Source organism: Lepus europaeus, chromosome 11 (genome assembly GCF_033115175.1).
Source record: "Lepus europaeus isolate LE1 chromosome 11, mLepTim1.pri, whole genome shotgun sequence".
Taxonomy (NCBI): domain Eukaryota; kingdom Metazoa; phylum Chordata; class Mammalia; order Lagomorpha; family Leporidae; genus Lepus; species Lepus europaeus.
Window position 1 is genome coordinate 62,141,216 of NC_084837.1, and position 16,334 is coordinate 62,157,549.

The window sequence follows — 16,334 nt, forward strand, 5'->3', positions numbered from 1 at the left end:
TCCAGGCTTGAAGACAGCTGCCTTCTTGCTATATCCTCACATGGTGGAAAGAGAAAAAGAGAGCAAGCTCCTTGGCAGTGATCCCATCATGAGGACCTCATCTTTGTGACCTCATCATCTAAACCTGATTACCTCCTAAAAGCCTCATTCACAAAACCACTACATTAGGGGTTAAGGCTTCCCCTTCACTTGAGGGGACACAAACAGTCCACAACAGTAAGGAAAGAGGATACAGCTTAAAAATAAGAACTATAGTACATATGGTGGTTTGGCAGGAGGAAGAAGAGATGATTTCTCAGTTTTCAAATACTTGTAAGTAACTTTCAGTAACATACACAAATGTTGACTAATGACCAATGCTAATGTTCTCTAAATAAGAGCAAATTCAATTTACAAAAAACTTCTCTGACTCTTACATTGACAGGCACAGTGACAGGCAGGGGAAATATGGAGACAATATGCTAGGTCACAACAACTGAACTTTTTGATGTCAAAGCACCAAAGAAACCCAGCTCCAAGGTGCTTGGATTGTGAATCAATTAATAAGAATAAAGAAAACAAAAATCAGGGGCCAGCACTGTGACATAGTGGGTTCAGCTGCAGCCTGAAGTGCGGGCATCCCATTCCAGCTGCTCCAGTTCCCATCCAGCTCCCTGCTCATGTGCCTGGGAAAGCAGCGGAAGATGGCCCAAATTCTTGGGCCCCTGCCATCCATGTGGAAGACCTAGAAGAAGCTCCTGGCTCCTGACTTCAGCCTGGCCCTGTCCTGGCCTTGGCAGTTTATTTGGCAAATGAACCAGCAGATGGAACATCTTTCTGTCTCTCCCTCTTTTTCTGTGTAACTCTGCCTTTCAAATAAATAAATAATTTTTAAAAAAGAAAAGAAAAATCAACCATGCTGAATTCAATCCAAAGTATGTATTAGAAACGGTGATCCCAAATATTTCTGAATCTTTGAGTTCACACTATGAACTACTAAAGGTGGGTGAGCTCTCTGTTTACTGAAGGAGAATCTAAATTATCTGACTTTCTTTCAAGATCATATCAGCACATCTGAAGATATCCCAAATTGTGATTAAAGGCAGAGAAACACTAGTTTATATAAACACCAAAAGGTATGGTATTAGAATAATATTATATACAATTCTTGTATTCATTTTCAACACAGAAAATAATGTCTCTTATGGTTTTAAGATTACAGTTATTCCAAATTGCTAAGAATTTTTCTTAATACAAGGCACTAAAAGTTTTTTTAAAAAACTGTAAAACATCAATAATATAAAAGCATTATTTTCATGTTATAGTGGGCTTCTGGAAATCCCAGCAAAAGTCTATTTATAGAAGTATATTCAAATGTATTTAAAGGGAAAAAGAAAAAGAAAAACTCACCTATGTTTGGAGACAAGGGAAATAAGTAGATTAAATCAGCCATTTGCTAAGTTGTTTATTCTAGATACTATTCCAACCTCCTATAACTCACTTTTCAGCCTTATAGATTTATTTTCTTTTATTTCTAATCTATGACTTTTCTCTATTTGGGGTACTTGTTGAAACTATGTTTCCCAAAATGACTTGCCTGGTAACTAAATGCACAAAGCTTTGGAAATGAAACTCTGAGCCTCAGCTGGTTTCACCACAATTCAACTGTACACAGATATATTTGAATGGGTCAAATCCTTAGAGAACAAGGAACCAAGAATACTGTAAGTAGCAAGTATATCAATGTTGTGATTCAGCTAAACTTTTATAAAAACCATAAAAGATAGAATGTAAGAAAAAGATCTAACACAAGGGCAGAGTTACATAAGAATTTCTGAATCTGATGAAAGCTACAAAAATGGAAAAGAATTTAGGAAACAGAAGCAAAATTTATTAAATGTCTAGGATTTGCTATGCCTTTAACACATGCCCTGTCTTCTATTTCAATAGTACTCAAATCTTTAGTCAAAACATAGGAAACTTTCTCCCAACACCTTTCCCAACATCTGTCTTCAGAATCAAAGTTACCAGTGAAGAAAACCATGTATATATTTGCAAGTGAATTTGTGTGTTTGTAAGTATGTACACACCTGTACATACATACAGAAATAAAAATATGGCCACTTTTTCCTCCTCAATACTCTACAATTTTAAGAAATTGTGACAATACTGGAATTTAACTCCGTACACCATGCCTGATATCTAACTGGTGTTCAGTAAATGTCTGTTAAATGAATGTTGACAGCATCTGGAAAATAGGCATTTGCTTTGCTGATGGGCATTTAACATTTCACTCAAAGAAATGCATTCTCTTCTCTTTCTCTCTCTCTCTTTCCCTCTCTCTCTCTCTCTCTCACACACACACACACACACACACAGAGCCTAACTGATATCAAGTTCTTGAAAACTGCCCATGTGACAAAAAATGGAAGATAAATATTATGACAGAGTGGAATGGGGATGAGATGATGACAATTAGAGAGAGTATCAAGGGAAATTCCAAAACACTTAAAATTCTTCCAAACGTATTCCTTATGATGTCAATTATTTGGTTTCCATGGAATTTCACAAGTGTCTACAAATAGTAACCTATTCCTACTTTGAAACTTTAAGACTGTTCTTGTCTATACTATCACTATAATCATTAGCAATCTTTTTACTTCCCCATAAATGCTGCATCACAGAATTCACATTTGAAGAGAAGCCACATTTTTACAAGCAGTGTGCACGATGTTCAACAAATCTCAGGAGAAACGAACATTGATGTGTCATTCATCAGAGTAGTGAGTACACTTAGTTCCCACGCCAGTGGACAAACGCTGCTGTGAGCCAGTGGTTCAGTGATCAGTTCAGTGATCTTCTCTCCCCTAAACAAGTATACCTACGTCTGTTGTGTGAGGCTGTCAGGTTTGTTTTGTTTTATCCTGTCTTGAGTCAGGTACTTCATATAGAACATAGGGAAGTAGAGTGGATTTTGTTTTGTAGATTTTAAAAATATCTTAAGGCAACACAGAGTTCAACTTCGAAGGGTTGTTTACCAGCAAAGCAGGTCGAAGTCAGCCATAAAACACGCACCAAAATAATAATAATAAAAGGTTCTTTTGAAATAATTTTATATAGCCAGAATAGGTGGGAAGGCAAAACACGCCTTTACCAGAGAACGAACATCCCTTCCAGTCCTCAGCAAGATTCCCCCAGAATCTTGCTTCCTCGCTGTTTGTCAACGAGCCAGGCCAGCGCTATGCCCGGGCACCGGTGAGGTGAGGAACGGTGTGCCCAGCCCGGGGCGCGCCAAAGAGGCCCCCCGGGAAGACTGACCTCGCCGGGACGACGCACCCTCCTCCGTCCGAGTGAGCTGGATGGGAGCTGCACTTCCAGCCCCGCGGCTGCAGTCGGCCGTCCCCGCACAACTCCACCGCAGTTACCCCGGCATTCTCACCTCCCCCGGTCCCGGCCCCGCGCCCCGCGCTCCCCGCCGCGGCTTACCGAGCAACGAGCCCACGAAGATGACGACTTGCACGGTGGTGGTGAACTGGCGGTACAGCTGCGCCTCGCCCAGCTCTCCCGGAGCCGTGCGGTTCGCGCCCGCCGCCTCGGCGCCCGACGTGTTGCGGGGCTCGCTGCCGTTCCGCGGGATCCAGCTCCCGTTATGCCCCATAGCGAGCCCGGGGCTCCGGCTGCGCTCGCCGCCCCGCGCCGAGCCTCTCCTCCCCCGGGCGCCCAGGGACGCGCGGGCGCCTGGTCGAGTCCTGCAGCAGCCGGGGCAGCCGGCGGGTCCCCTCACGTCTCCACATCGCCAGCCCCGGCACCCGGGAGGCGGGGAGGCGGGGAGGCGAGGCCGCGCCCCTTGCCTGTTCCCTCCTGGGTCCCCGTCAGCAGCCACACGAAGGCGGGACGGTCAGGGCCCGCTGAGCGTCGTCCGTCCCCTCTTCGGCGGTCAGCCAGACCCACTGGGCACGGGGGGCGATACCGGCGGCATGCGACGGCCAGGGAGGGCGCTACCCGCGCGTCGCCCCCTCAGCCACTGCTCACTGCGCCTGCTGAGGGCCAGGGCACCTCTCTCCAGTGCCCCTGGGCAGAGGGGCCCGGCACCGCTCCTTAGAGGGTCCGGAGCGTTTGGTACCAGCTATTTCTCAGCCCTGCTGGCCTCAGGACTGGGAGGCGGAGGAGCCCATGAAATGCACCGGCCGAGCGCTCGGAGCCTCGAGGGGACCCGTAAGATCCCGACGGTGCCCATGGCCCGAACGCCCTGAGTCTCCTCAATAACCTCGCCCTGTGTGCCTGGCTGTGCCAAGGCGGTCTCCTCGGGTCCGGCCCCTCGCCGGGGGCACCGACTGCAGGGGCCCCGTTCCGCAGTCCCTGTTGGCCTCTGCCCGACCAGGCGCCCCCTCTCTCCTCTCCTGACCCACTCCGGCTCTCTGTCGCTGGGACACCTCTTCGCAACCCGGCGGGGACAAGAGGGAACGCCAGTGAAAGGGAAGGGGCACCGTCTGCGCTGCCGGCGGACTCTCAGCGCGCGCCTGGGGCAGCCGGGGACGCGCAGCTGGCGGGCACGGTCACGTGCCGCGCGCGGCCCCGCCCCTCACGCCGCCGAGGGCGCGGCGCCATTTTGGCCCCGCAGAGCGTGACTACTTGGGCGGGAAGCGTGGGTGGCGTGGAGGGTTGGTGTCTGGCCGCAGGGAACGCGCTCGCGACTGCTCTCTGGCTGCGCTTCGTTTACTGCTGTCGTTCCTGCCCGGTGTGGCACCTGCAGGCCTAGGATTCCATGGCGCTGCTACCTGCGTAAGGAGCCCAGTCTCCTGGCCCCTCAGTCAAGCCTTGGGTGTAGCTGAAACATTTAAGAAAGATGGACCGGGGGAGCCCAGGGCGTGGTTTTCTGGGCCGTTTTGTTGAGTGTCATTTCTCAGGTGTACGCAGTGTAACTTGGGCCAGTGGATTCCGGCAGTGAAGAGCTGGGAGGAAGCAGCTTCCTGCAGGCAGATGCAGGAGGTTGGGAAGCTGGGGTAGCCAAGTATTGGAGAAGTGAAGAGAAGCCAAACGGGAGGAAGGAGAGTGTGCGGCATCCAGAGCAAGCACCCGGGGAAGAGGAAAGGAGAAATGACACAGGAAAAGACAAAGATATTCTTGACTGGCCTTTATGGATACTGGTTTAATACATGAAGTGCATGATTGAAGGCTTTGACATCTATCAAAGGACTGATAGATGTACCCAAGAACAGTGTCTTGAGAGTTGATTAAAATTACAGTTATTTGTTGATTGCCCCAAGGATGACTTCGTACAGTTTGGCTACTCTGCTTCCACTGGTAACCATTATTACTCTTCTTGAAATCCGTGTATTTGTATACGTTTGGATTCTCACATTACCTGCACATGATAATGCTCTATGTAAGCAGTTATTTTAGTCATTTGGGGGATCTAAAAGGAGAAAGGGCAGATTATTAATTATACTAATTGTACAACTGTGCACCCCAAAAAAGCGCCTTTTCCAGTAGTTAATATTAGATCTGGGAGGCCAAACATTTTTCAAGATGAAATCCCTTATACTATAATTATTATATGTCATAAAACATAAATTACAGGGCCTGGTGCTGTGGCGCAGTAGGTTAATACTCTGCCTGCAGTGCCAGCATCCTATATGGGTGCCGGTTCTAGTCCTGGCTGCTCCTCTCCCAATCCAGCTCTCTGCTGTGGTGTGGGAAAGCAGTAGAAGATGGCCCAAGTCCTTGGGCCCCTGCACCTGCATGGGAGACCTGGAAGAAACACCTGGCTCCTGGCTTCAGATCGGCACAGCACCGGCTGTTTCAGCCATTTGGGGAGTGAACCAACAGAAGGAAGACCTTTCTCTCTGTCTCTCCCTCTCACTGTCTGTAACTCTACCTCTCAAATAAATAAATAAAAATCTTTTTAAAAACATAAATTACAATAATTCAGCATCCAGCATATTCCTCTAGGGACGTTCAGAGAAAATGTATGTAAGTAGAGTTGTTTGGTTGCAAAATACCCCTTTACCCACTTTCAGCCTCCACTGCCTATTCAAAACTAAGAATTTGGATAAAAGTGTAGTAAAGAGTCATTTTTGCCGAAATAAAAAGAAGGCAAAAAGCCTCTCCCGTGTTTTCATTCTGAAAAAAATACCTCTAAATTGTCCAGAGACCCTAAATTCGTATCAGGGTATAAATTTAGGAGAATCAGAAAATAACCATGGAGTACCATAATTCTCAGATAAGAGAAAAAAATTCCTTATTAAAATTCAGGGCCAAGGAGAAAAATAGGGTAACATGATTCTTATGGTTATGTGTTACATGATTTTTTACTGATTACAGTGATGAGTCAGGAGGATTTAAGATGAATGTGTGATACAAGAGATTGGATATTGCAATGGTTTGGATGTGTTACCCATCAATGGTTCTTATGGCTTGGTGCTAGTACATAGGTGCTGTGGTAGGGAACATTTAACCTTTAGGAAGTGGTTAGGTCATGAGGGCCATGTCCTGAGAAGAGATTAAAGTGCTTCTCATGGGACCTCAGTCCCCTTGGGGATTGCTATAAAAGAATTTTGTGATACCTTTAGTATTGTGACCCTCGCCAGAGCCAAGCAATTGCCAGTGCCATGCTTTTGGACCTGCAAAACTGTTAACTGAATGAACCTTCTCTCTATATCTGTCTTCAGGTGTTTTGTTATAGCAACAGAAAACTAATAGAGACAGGATTTAAAATGCTTGTAATGTAATAACATACTTGGCTGGTCATCTACCACTGCATTAACAAACCTTCAGCATTTTTAGTGTCTTGAACAACTCTACATGCTGTCAGCTGAGGTAGCTGGGTTTAGAATCTGAAGGCTTCCATGTTTGATAGTTGATACTGGCTATTGTCTGGGAACTGAGCTGGAACATCTGTATATGACCTCTCCATGTGGCTGCTTGGCATCCAAATAGCCTGACAGCTATCTTCCACTAGTGTGTATTCCAAGAGTACAAGGCAGACACTGCATTAACTTTTATAGCCTAAATTTGGAAATTGTGTAACAGCACTTCCATTGTACTCTGTTTTGTTGAAGCAGCCACAAGAACCACTATATTTAAGGGGAGGAAATGTAGACCACACTTCTCAATGGAGAAAGTGTGAAAGTCACATTTTTGGTATAAGAAAAGCATATGGAATGAGAAGGACTGTTGCAGTCATTTAAGGAAAATATAATCTGCCTCAATATCTGTTTTCCTTTGATTTAAAAACATCCTTCAAAATGTCCCTTTTCTGATTTTTGTGTCAATGTGTGGAATTCAATATGAAACTGAAATTTGGGTCAGAAACCATATAAATTATTTACAGTCCATTTCAATTAACCACATACAGATGTTTTCTGAGTCCATTCTGGCTATGGGTAGCTTACAGACAATAAAACTTGTTCATGTTCTGTAGGCTGGGGAAAGATCAAGTCACTAGCAGATTCAGAGTCTGGTAACAGCACACTTCTTGGTTGACTTATGGTGCCTTCTAACTGAGTCCTCACTTGGTGGGAGAGCGTCTCTTCTCCTAAGGCTCCATTTATAAGGGCACTAATCGCTTTCATGAGTACAGTGCCCTTGTGACCTAATCACCTCCCAGGGACCTCTCTCTTCAAGCTGTCACATTGGTGATAGGTTTCAACGTATGAATTCGAAATGCACAAATTTCAGACCACAGCAGGTGTTATGTTGACATGGGCTGGCCAATAATAACACTTACTAGCAATCAGGTACACAGTTATAGGGGAAGTCAGATGATTAGAATCACTAGCATACACATTTATGTGGTAGTTCATTTTCATCCAAAAGTTTCTGATGCTATAATAAAAGCAGATGAGTTAAGAGGTGCCCAAATAGCTGAGCAAATGATAGAACATCATTTGTGGATATGTCTGTGAGTGTGTTTCTGGAACAAATTAGCATTTCAATCTGTAGATTGAGTAGAGAATCTGACCTCACCAATATGTGTGGGCATCATCCAATCCACTCAGAGGCCACTTGAATAGAACAGAAAGACAGAGAAAGGGCAAATTTGTTTTGTCTCTATAAGCTAAGGCATATTTTCTTTCCTACTATTGGACATCAGTACTCCTGGTTCTTAGGTATTCAGGTTCATGGAAAATGTGTATTACAAAAAATACACATAGGTCTCAGAAATTTTTACACCAAAATAAACTATCTTTTTTTAAGATTTATTTATTTATTTGAAAGATCAAGTTACAGAGAAAGAGGGATCTTACAAATGGCTGCAATTGCTAGGTAAAAGCCAGTAACCAGGAGCTTCATCTGGGTCTCCCTTGTAGGTGGCAGTGGACCAAGCACTTGGACCATCTGTTGCTGCTGCTTTCCCAGGCACATTAGCAGAGAGCTGAATGGGAAGCAGAGCAGCTGGGACATGAACCAGTGCCCACATAGGATGCCAGTAATCGCAGGCATCAACCACATCATGCCACAGCATCAACCCCTAAACTTTATCTTTTTTTTTTTTTTTTTTTGACAGGCAGAGTTAGACAGTGAGAGAGAGAGACACAGAGAAAGGTCTTCCTTCCGTTGGTTTACCCCCTAAATGGCCGCTACAGCCGGCGCACCACAGTGATCTGAAGCCAGGAGCCAGGTGCTTCCTCTGGTCTCCCATGCGTGTGCAGGGCCCAAGCACTTGGGCCATCCTCCGCTGCCTTCCCAGGCCATAGCAGAGAGCTGGACTGGAAGAGGAACAACCAGGACAGAATCCAGTGCCCCAAAAGGGACTAGAACCCAGGATACCGGCGCCGCAGACGGAGGATTAGCCTAGTGAGCCACAGTGCTGGCCCCAATCCATGAACTTTTGGATGTGCTCTTTGCATATGTGTATGTGCATATGTGCATGTATACATGAAGAATCTTTTAAAAGTTCATGGAAAATCATTTGAAAAACCTATGCACTGGGGCCGGTGCAGTGGCGCAGTAGGTTAATCCTCTGCCTGCAGTGCCAGCATCCCATATGGGTGCCGATTCAAGACCCGGCTGCTCCACTTCCAATCCAGCTCTCTGCTATGGCCTAGGAAAGCAGTAGAAGATGGCCCAAGTCCTTGGGCCCCTGTACCCATGTGGGAGACCGGGAGGAGGCGCCTGGCTCCTGGCTTCAGATCAGCACAGCTCTGGCCGTTGGAGCCATTTGGGGAGTGAACCAATGGAAGGAAGTCCTTTCTCTCTGTCTCTTCCTCTCACTGTCTGTAACTCTACCTCTCAAATAAAATAAATAAAAATCTTTAAAAAAAAAAAAAAGAAAGAAAAAGCTGTGCATGGATTTCAAAAATTTTTTGCAACAAAATAAACTTTTTTTAAAAAAAAAGAAATTGAGAAAGCCATCTCACACAATAGCATTGTATATATTCAAGGTGTACAGCGTGGTAGTTTGCATACACTTTTTTTTAAAAAGATTTATTTATTTACTTGAAAGTCAGAGTTATACAGAGAAAGAAGGAGAGGCAGAGAGAGAGCGAGAGCGAGAGCGAGAGCAAGAGATCTTCAGTGCACCGCAATTGTCAGGCTGTCACAAAACACACCAAACACCGGAGTAAGGGAAAAGGGTTTATTGGGGAAAACCCAGCAGACCAGAGGGAAGGGGCGAAGAGGGAACAAAGAGAGAGAAGGAGAGTGTAACAGAGAGGAGAAAGAGAGAGGAGAGGAGCTAGTGAGGAGAGAAGAGAGAGACAAGAGAAGAGAGAGTGAGCAGGAGAGAAGAGAGAGTGAGAGAAGAGAGATGGAGTGTTCAGGAACAGGTCCTTTTAAAACTTTGCTGGAGGGCGAGCAAGGAAGCAAGATGGGGATGAAGTTTGACAACAGTGGTTGGGCCATGTGGCTACCTGGCTTCCAGCAACAGCAGCAGGGCCTAGAGCCTAGGATGGTGTCAGAGTGTAGATCGCTCCACAGATAAAACTGTGCCATTTTCCTAACAGCAATGGCTGGAGTTGTGCCAATCCAAAGCCAGGAGCCAGGAGCTTCTTCTGGGTCTTCCACGAAGGTGCAGGGGCTCAAGGACTTGGGCCATCTTCTACTGTTTTCCCAGGCCACAGCAGAGAGCTGGATCAGAAGTGGAGCAGCTGGGACTCAAACCAGCACCAACTTGCTTTTTCTTTTTTTAAAAGATTTTATTTATTTATTTGAGAGGTAGAGTTACAGAAAGAGGGAGTGACAGAGAGAGAGAGATCTTCCATATGCTGTTTCACTCCCCAAATGGCTGCAATGGCCAGAGCTGAGCTGATCCAAAGCCAAGAGCCAAGAGCTTCTAATGGGTCTCCCACATGGGTGCAGGAGCCTAAAAACTTGGGACATCTTCTGCTTTCCCAGGCTGTAGCAGAGAGCCAAATCGAGAGGAGCAGCCAAGACACGAATAGGTACCCACGTGGAATGCCAGTGCCACAGGCTGAGGCTTAACCAACTACACAGCAGCAATGACTGATGGAACAAAGACATAAGCCTCAGCCATTCTTGATCATTGCTTGAAAGGTAAACATTGGAATGTATTCCTTGCCCTTGAATCTCAATTGGATCTCACACCCTATTGCTGTCGTTCCCCACCCTGCATTCTTTTCCAGATTCCCAAGGCCTCAACCAGTTCCAGGAATTCCCCTCCACCTGCTGCCCTCTGCTCTCACCCCCCCACCCCCACCACCCCACCACCACCCCACCCCCCCGTGCTAGCCCTCCTAAAATATAAAAAGGCCTGGCCCCTGGGGTTGGGGACTTCTGCCATGTGTCCCATCATGTCTATGACGGCAGTTGGTCACCCACCTCTATGAATTTATTTTCTTTGAGTAAATTCAGTCTGGCTGTAAATTCATACACTGCTTCCTCTCTATTCTGCACCTCTTTTCCTAACATTTATGGTGCCCTGTGTGAGGAGGCACCAATCTTCAACTCTTCCTAACACCGACCCCAACAAACTTACTTTTAGCACAATTTCCCATGAACTTTCTGAAGTACCCTCATGTATATATATGACATATATACATATACATATATATATGTATATATGTAGTCATGCATCCCTTAACAATAAGCATCTTTTCTAAGAACTGCATCACTAGGTGATTTTGGTTATGTGAACATCAGCGTATACTTGCACATACAAAGAAAGCTGTGGTATCAATAGATAGAATCTCATGGAACTACTGTTGTATATGTGGTCTGTCATTGACCAGAATGTCATTATGAACACATGTTTCTGTATCCTATTGTTTTGGTTCCTCTAGAGAACCCTGACTGACAGATTTTGATGCCAAGAATGATTCTAGATGAACAGAATTTGAAGGATGGGTTTTCTGAATTGATTTTGGGGTTTCTAGGATTGATTCTGTAATCTGACTACATTTAATGATGGTAAAGACTCTATTTCCAGCAGTGAAGAGCATAATGATAGCTCATGCTATGAACTATTCATAGAGATATGCAAAATATCTGGATCAGATACTCCTGGTCAACCATTTTTAAGAAGCAAGGATTAGGGACCAGAGTTGTGGCATAACAGGTAGGGTTGCCACCTGTGACTCCAGGATCTCTATGGGCACTGGTTTGAGACTCAGCTGCTCTACTTCCTATCCAGCTCCCTGCTAATGCACCTGGGAAAGCTGTGGAGGATGGCCCAAGTCCTTGGGTCCCTGCACCCATTTGGGAGATTCAGAAGAAGCTCCTGATTCTTGGCTTTGGCTTGGCTTAGCCCCAGTTATTGTGGCCATTTGGGGAATGAACCAGCAGATGGAAAATCTGTGTGTGTGTGTGTGTGTCTTCCTCTCTGTAACTCTGACTTCTCTGCTGGAGCTGGGCCGATCCAAAGCCAGGAGCTTCTCCTGGAGAGGGGGAGAAAAAATGGAATAATATTTAGAATACTTGCAAAGACCGAAGAGGTGAGCTGAAGTAGAGTAGATTCTATTGGTTTTATTTTCCATTTCCTTCTTTCTTCTTATCAGTGAAGATCTCCTCCTTCCTCCTGTCCCTCTCACCACACCCTCACTACCTCTATGTGGCCTCTTCCTAAAGAGGGAGAGAAGAGAAAACCTGCAGAAATGGAAATATTTTGGGAATAGTAAGCCCAGACAACAGCATGCTAAGGAAAAAAGAGTCCCTACATCACCTGGTCACATGTCTGGAAAAAACAGTTCTATTTCCAAAGGACTGTGTCTATGTAGAAGACATAGATAATGCAGGTTATTATGTGGACATTTCTATTGTTCAGAAATAGCTTATTCTCTTCCTCCAGACACACAGAAGTCTCTCCTCATCCTTCTCAATTGACCTTGTAAAAGGACAAGGTCATATGACTATTATGACTCATGAGATGTGAACAGAGGTAATAAGTCATTTGTAGGCTAAGGCTGTGAAAAGCTATTCGTGATTCCCAAGTCTCTCTTGTGCTCTCCCAGTGTGATGATGGATGAGAACTTGTGTTGAAATGGAAGAGCCAAAACATTGTGACAGCCTATGTCTCTGAGTCACCACTTGGGAAGGTGGATACCCTGGAGAGCCACTCAGACCCACAATAAACCTTGTAGGAGCATGAAATGAACCTTTATTGTACTAAGCAACCAAGATTCCGGACTTGCTCATTATCACAGCATAACTCAACCTGTCTTGGCAAATACATTATGAAAATTGGGGCCTGGGGGCTGGCGGTGTGGCAAAGCAGGTAAAGCCACCATCTACAGTGCCAGCATCCCATATGGGCACTTGTTTGAGTCCTGGTTGCCCCACTTCAGATGAAAAACCTGTCTCTCTCTCTCTCTCTCTCTGCCTTTCAAATAAATAAATAAATTTTAAAAAAAATAAGAAAGGAAGGAAGGACTGAAGGAAGGAAGGAAGGAAGGACGGAAGGAAGGAAGGAAGGAAGGAAGGAAGGAAGGAAGGAAGGAAGGAAAAAAACTGGGGCCTGCGTATTTATAAGCATAGTCTTTATTTCTGGGAAATGGAAGGTATTGGGCCAGGACTTTTAAAAAAACCTCTGTGTAGGCCGGCGCCGCGGCTCACTAGGCTAATCCTCCGCCTTGCGGCGCCGGCACACCGGGTTCTAGTCCCAGTCGGGGCACCAATCCTGTCCCGGTTGCCCCTCTTCCAGGCCAGCTCTCTGCTGTGGCCCGGGAAGGCAGTGGAGGATGGCCCAAGTGCTTGGGCCCTGCACCCCATGGAAAACCAGGAGAAGCACCTGGCTCCTGCCATCGGATCGGCAGCACGCCTACCGCGGCGCTGCCATTGGAGGGTGAACCAACGGCAAAAGGAAGACCTTTCTCTCTGTCTCTCTCTCACTGTCCACTCTGCCTGTCAAAAATAAAAAATAAAAATAAATAAATAAATAAATAAAAAACCTCTGTGTATACTGGTAGTGGCAATATGGATAACCCAGGTCCTTGTAAATGGACATGGTAGCTGATAATAGAGCCTCTGGATATTTTTTAATTGAACTATCAGGACTTTTGTGTCCAAAGACATATTGGTCTCTGATAAACTAACATTGTTTACACTGCTTTTTGGAGAGTACTTAATATAGGCGATAACCATTTTTCTTTTCCTGAAAACCTAGATTGCCTCTTTTTTTTAAAAAGATTTATTTATTATTTGAAAGGCAGAATTACAAGAGGCAGAGGCAGACAGAGAAAGGGAGGTCTTCCATCCGATGGTTCACTCCCCAGATGGCTGCCACGGCCGGAGCTACACCCATCTGAAGCCAGGAGCCAGGAGCTTCTTCCTGGTCTCTCATGTAGGTGCAGGGACCCAAGGACTTGGCCATCTTCCACTGCTTTCCCTGGCTATAGCAGAGCTGGATCGAAGCTGGTACTCAAACGGGTGCCCATATGGGATGCCAGCACTGCAGGAGGAGGCTTTACCTGCTACACCACAGCACCAATCTCTAGATTGCCTGATTACACAGGAAAACCTACCTACTCTCTCAAGTCTACAGAGTTTAATGTAGTGAGACAGAGAGGGAGGAAGAAAGCATTAATGTTATTGTCAGGTGGGCCTGGGTTTAAATACCTGCTCCACCATTCTCAGTTACAGTCAGGTAATACTGAGCAGTTATTTTAACTCAGTTTCTCCTCTGTCAAACAGAAATTAAAATGCCTATTTTGCAAGGCCGTTTTGGTGACCATAAAGTACTAAATTAGGTGAAAACTTACAGGTTTTTTTTTTTTAAAGATTTATTTTATTATTTGAAAGACAAAGTTACAGAGAGAGGTAGAGACAGAGAGAGAGGTCTTCCACCCGCTGGTTCATTTCCCACATGGCCGCAACTGGCCAATCCGAAACCAGAAGCCAGGAGCTTCTTCCGGGTCTCCCACACAGGTGCAGGGGCCCAAGGACTTGGGCCATCTTCTGCTATCCCAGGCCACTGCAGAGAGCTGGTTTGGAAGAGGAGTAGCCAGGACTAGAACCGATGCCCATATGGGATGCCGGCGCTTCAGGCCAGGGCTTTAACCCCCTGTGCCATAGTGCCAGCCCCAACTTACAGTTTTTGATACATTGTAGGACATCAATAAGGGGTGACTATAACCATATATGAGCAATTCTCAGTGATTGCTATTTAAAGAAAACAAATATTAAAGAGGGAAAAGCATCACTGTCTAACATTTTAAAAAATTCTCTCTCTGGACACTTAAATAAAAAGCTGCCTAACAATTATTGATTTTAAAAAGTAAAAGTATACTTATTTTGCAATTGAACATGATAGAGTGGCTTTTCAGAAAATTTGCTAAAGATTTAGAAGTCCAGGATTTTCTTCACATTGTTGGGCTAAATGTGTTTACTTATTATGATTCTTGGTTTTATAAGTTAAATTTCTTTTTTTTAAGATTTATTTATTTACTTACAGAGTTACACAGAGAGGGCCAGTGCAGCGGCTCAATAGGCTAATCCTCTGCCTGCGGCGCCAGCACACCGGGTTCTAGTCCCAGTCGGGGCGCCGGATTCTGTCCCGGTTGCTCCTCTTCCAGTCCAGTTCTCTGATGTGGCCCGGGAGTGCAGTGGAGGATGGCCCAAGTCCTTGGGCCCTGCACCCCATGGGAGACCAGGAGAAGCACCTGGCTCCTGGCTTCGGATCAGCACAGCGCACCAGCCGTGGCAGCCATTGGGGGGTGAACCAACGGAAAAGCAAGACCTTTCTCTCTCTCTCTCTCTCTCTCTCTCTCTCTCTCTCTCACTGTCCCACTCTGCCTGTCAAAAAACAAAAACAAAACAAAACAAAAAAACACAGAGTTACACAGAGAGAGGGGAGGCAGAGAGAGAGAGAGAGAGAGAGAGAGAGAGAGAGAGAGAGAGGGGTCTTCCATCCCCTGGTTCATCCATCCCCAATTGGCCACAATGGCCAGAGCTGCGCCAATCAGAAGCCAGGAGCCGGGTCTCCCACGTGAGTGCAGAGGCCCAAGGACTTGGACCATCTTCTACTGTTTTCCCTGGCCATAGCAGAGAGCTGGATCAGAAGTGTAGCAGTCTGAACTGGCACCCGTATGGGATGCCGGCATTGCAGGCGGCAGCTTTACCCGCCAAACCACAGTGCTGTCCCGATAAGTTAAATTTCCATCAGAACAATTACCTGTCTAGGAGTATATGTTTAGTCTATCAGTTGAGACACCTGGCTCCAGCTCATGACTCCAGCTTCCTGCCAATGCAGACCTGGGAAGTGATGACTGAGTAGTTTAAGGTTTCCCTGGCAATGTGGAATGTGTTACTGGCTCCTGACTTTGGTCCCAGCACAGCCCCGCCCCAGCTATTGCAGGCATTTGGGAAGTAAATCAGAGGATGGAAGAATGTTCTATTCTTCCCTCCCCTCCCCTCCTCTCCCCTCCCCTCCCCTCCCCTTCCTTCCTTTCCTTTTCTCCCCTCTCTCTATCCCCAATAAAGAAAATAATTTTTGAAAACCAATTACCAGTTTAAAAGATGCTAATGTTTCCCTTCATGTGTTACAAAGTATCTCCATAACTACATTGGGAAATTTTTTCTTAATTATAAGAATCTATGGAGGTAGCCAGTGCTATAGCATAATAGGCTAAGCTTCTCCTGCAGTACCAGCATCCCATATAGGCACTGGTTTGAATCCTGGCTGCTCCTCTTCCAGTCCAGCTCTCTGCTAATGGCCTGAGAAAGCAGCAGAAGATGGCCCAAGTGCTTGGGCTCCTATATCCACGTGAGAGACCAGAAGAAATTTCTGGTTCCTGGCTCCAGATCAGCCCAGCTCTGGCCATTGCAGCCAACCGGGGAGTGAACCAGCAGATGGAAGACCTTTCTCTCTATCTCTCCCTCTGTCTATCTGTAACTCTACCTCTCAAATAAATAAAATCTTAAAAAAAAAAAAAAGGAAAGAAGCATGTTATTTAAAAAAG

General features: G+C 45.8%; 1 protein-coding gene across 1 annotated transcript in view; it reads right to left on the reverse strand.

Annotated features, from left to right (window-relative positions):
- Nucleotides 1-3,637, reverse strand: part of GPR176 (G protein-coupled receptor 176) — a 129,064-nt gene extending 125,427 nt beyond the window's left edge. Inside the window, exon 1 of the mRNA XM_062204740.1 lies at nucleotides 3,466-3,637. Within this exon, the coding sequence (XP_062060724.1) occupies nucleotides 3,466-3,637 (172 nt within the window). The remainder of the gene's footprint in view (nucleotides 1-3,465) is intronic.
- Nucleotides 3,638-16,334: the final 12,697 nt, after the last annotated feature.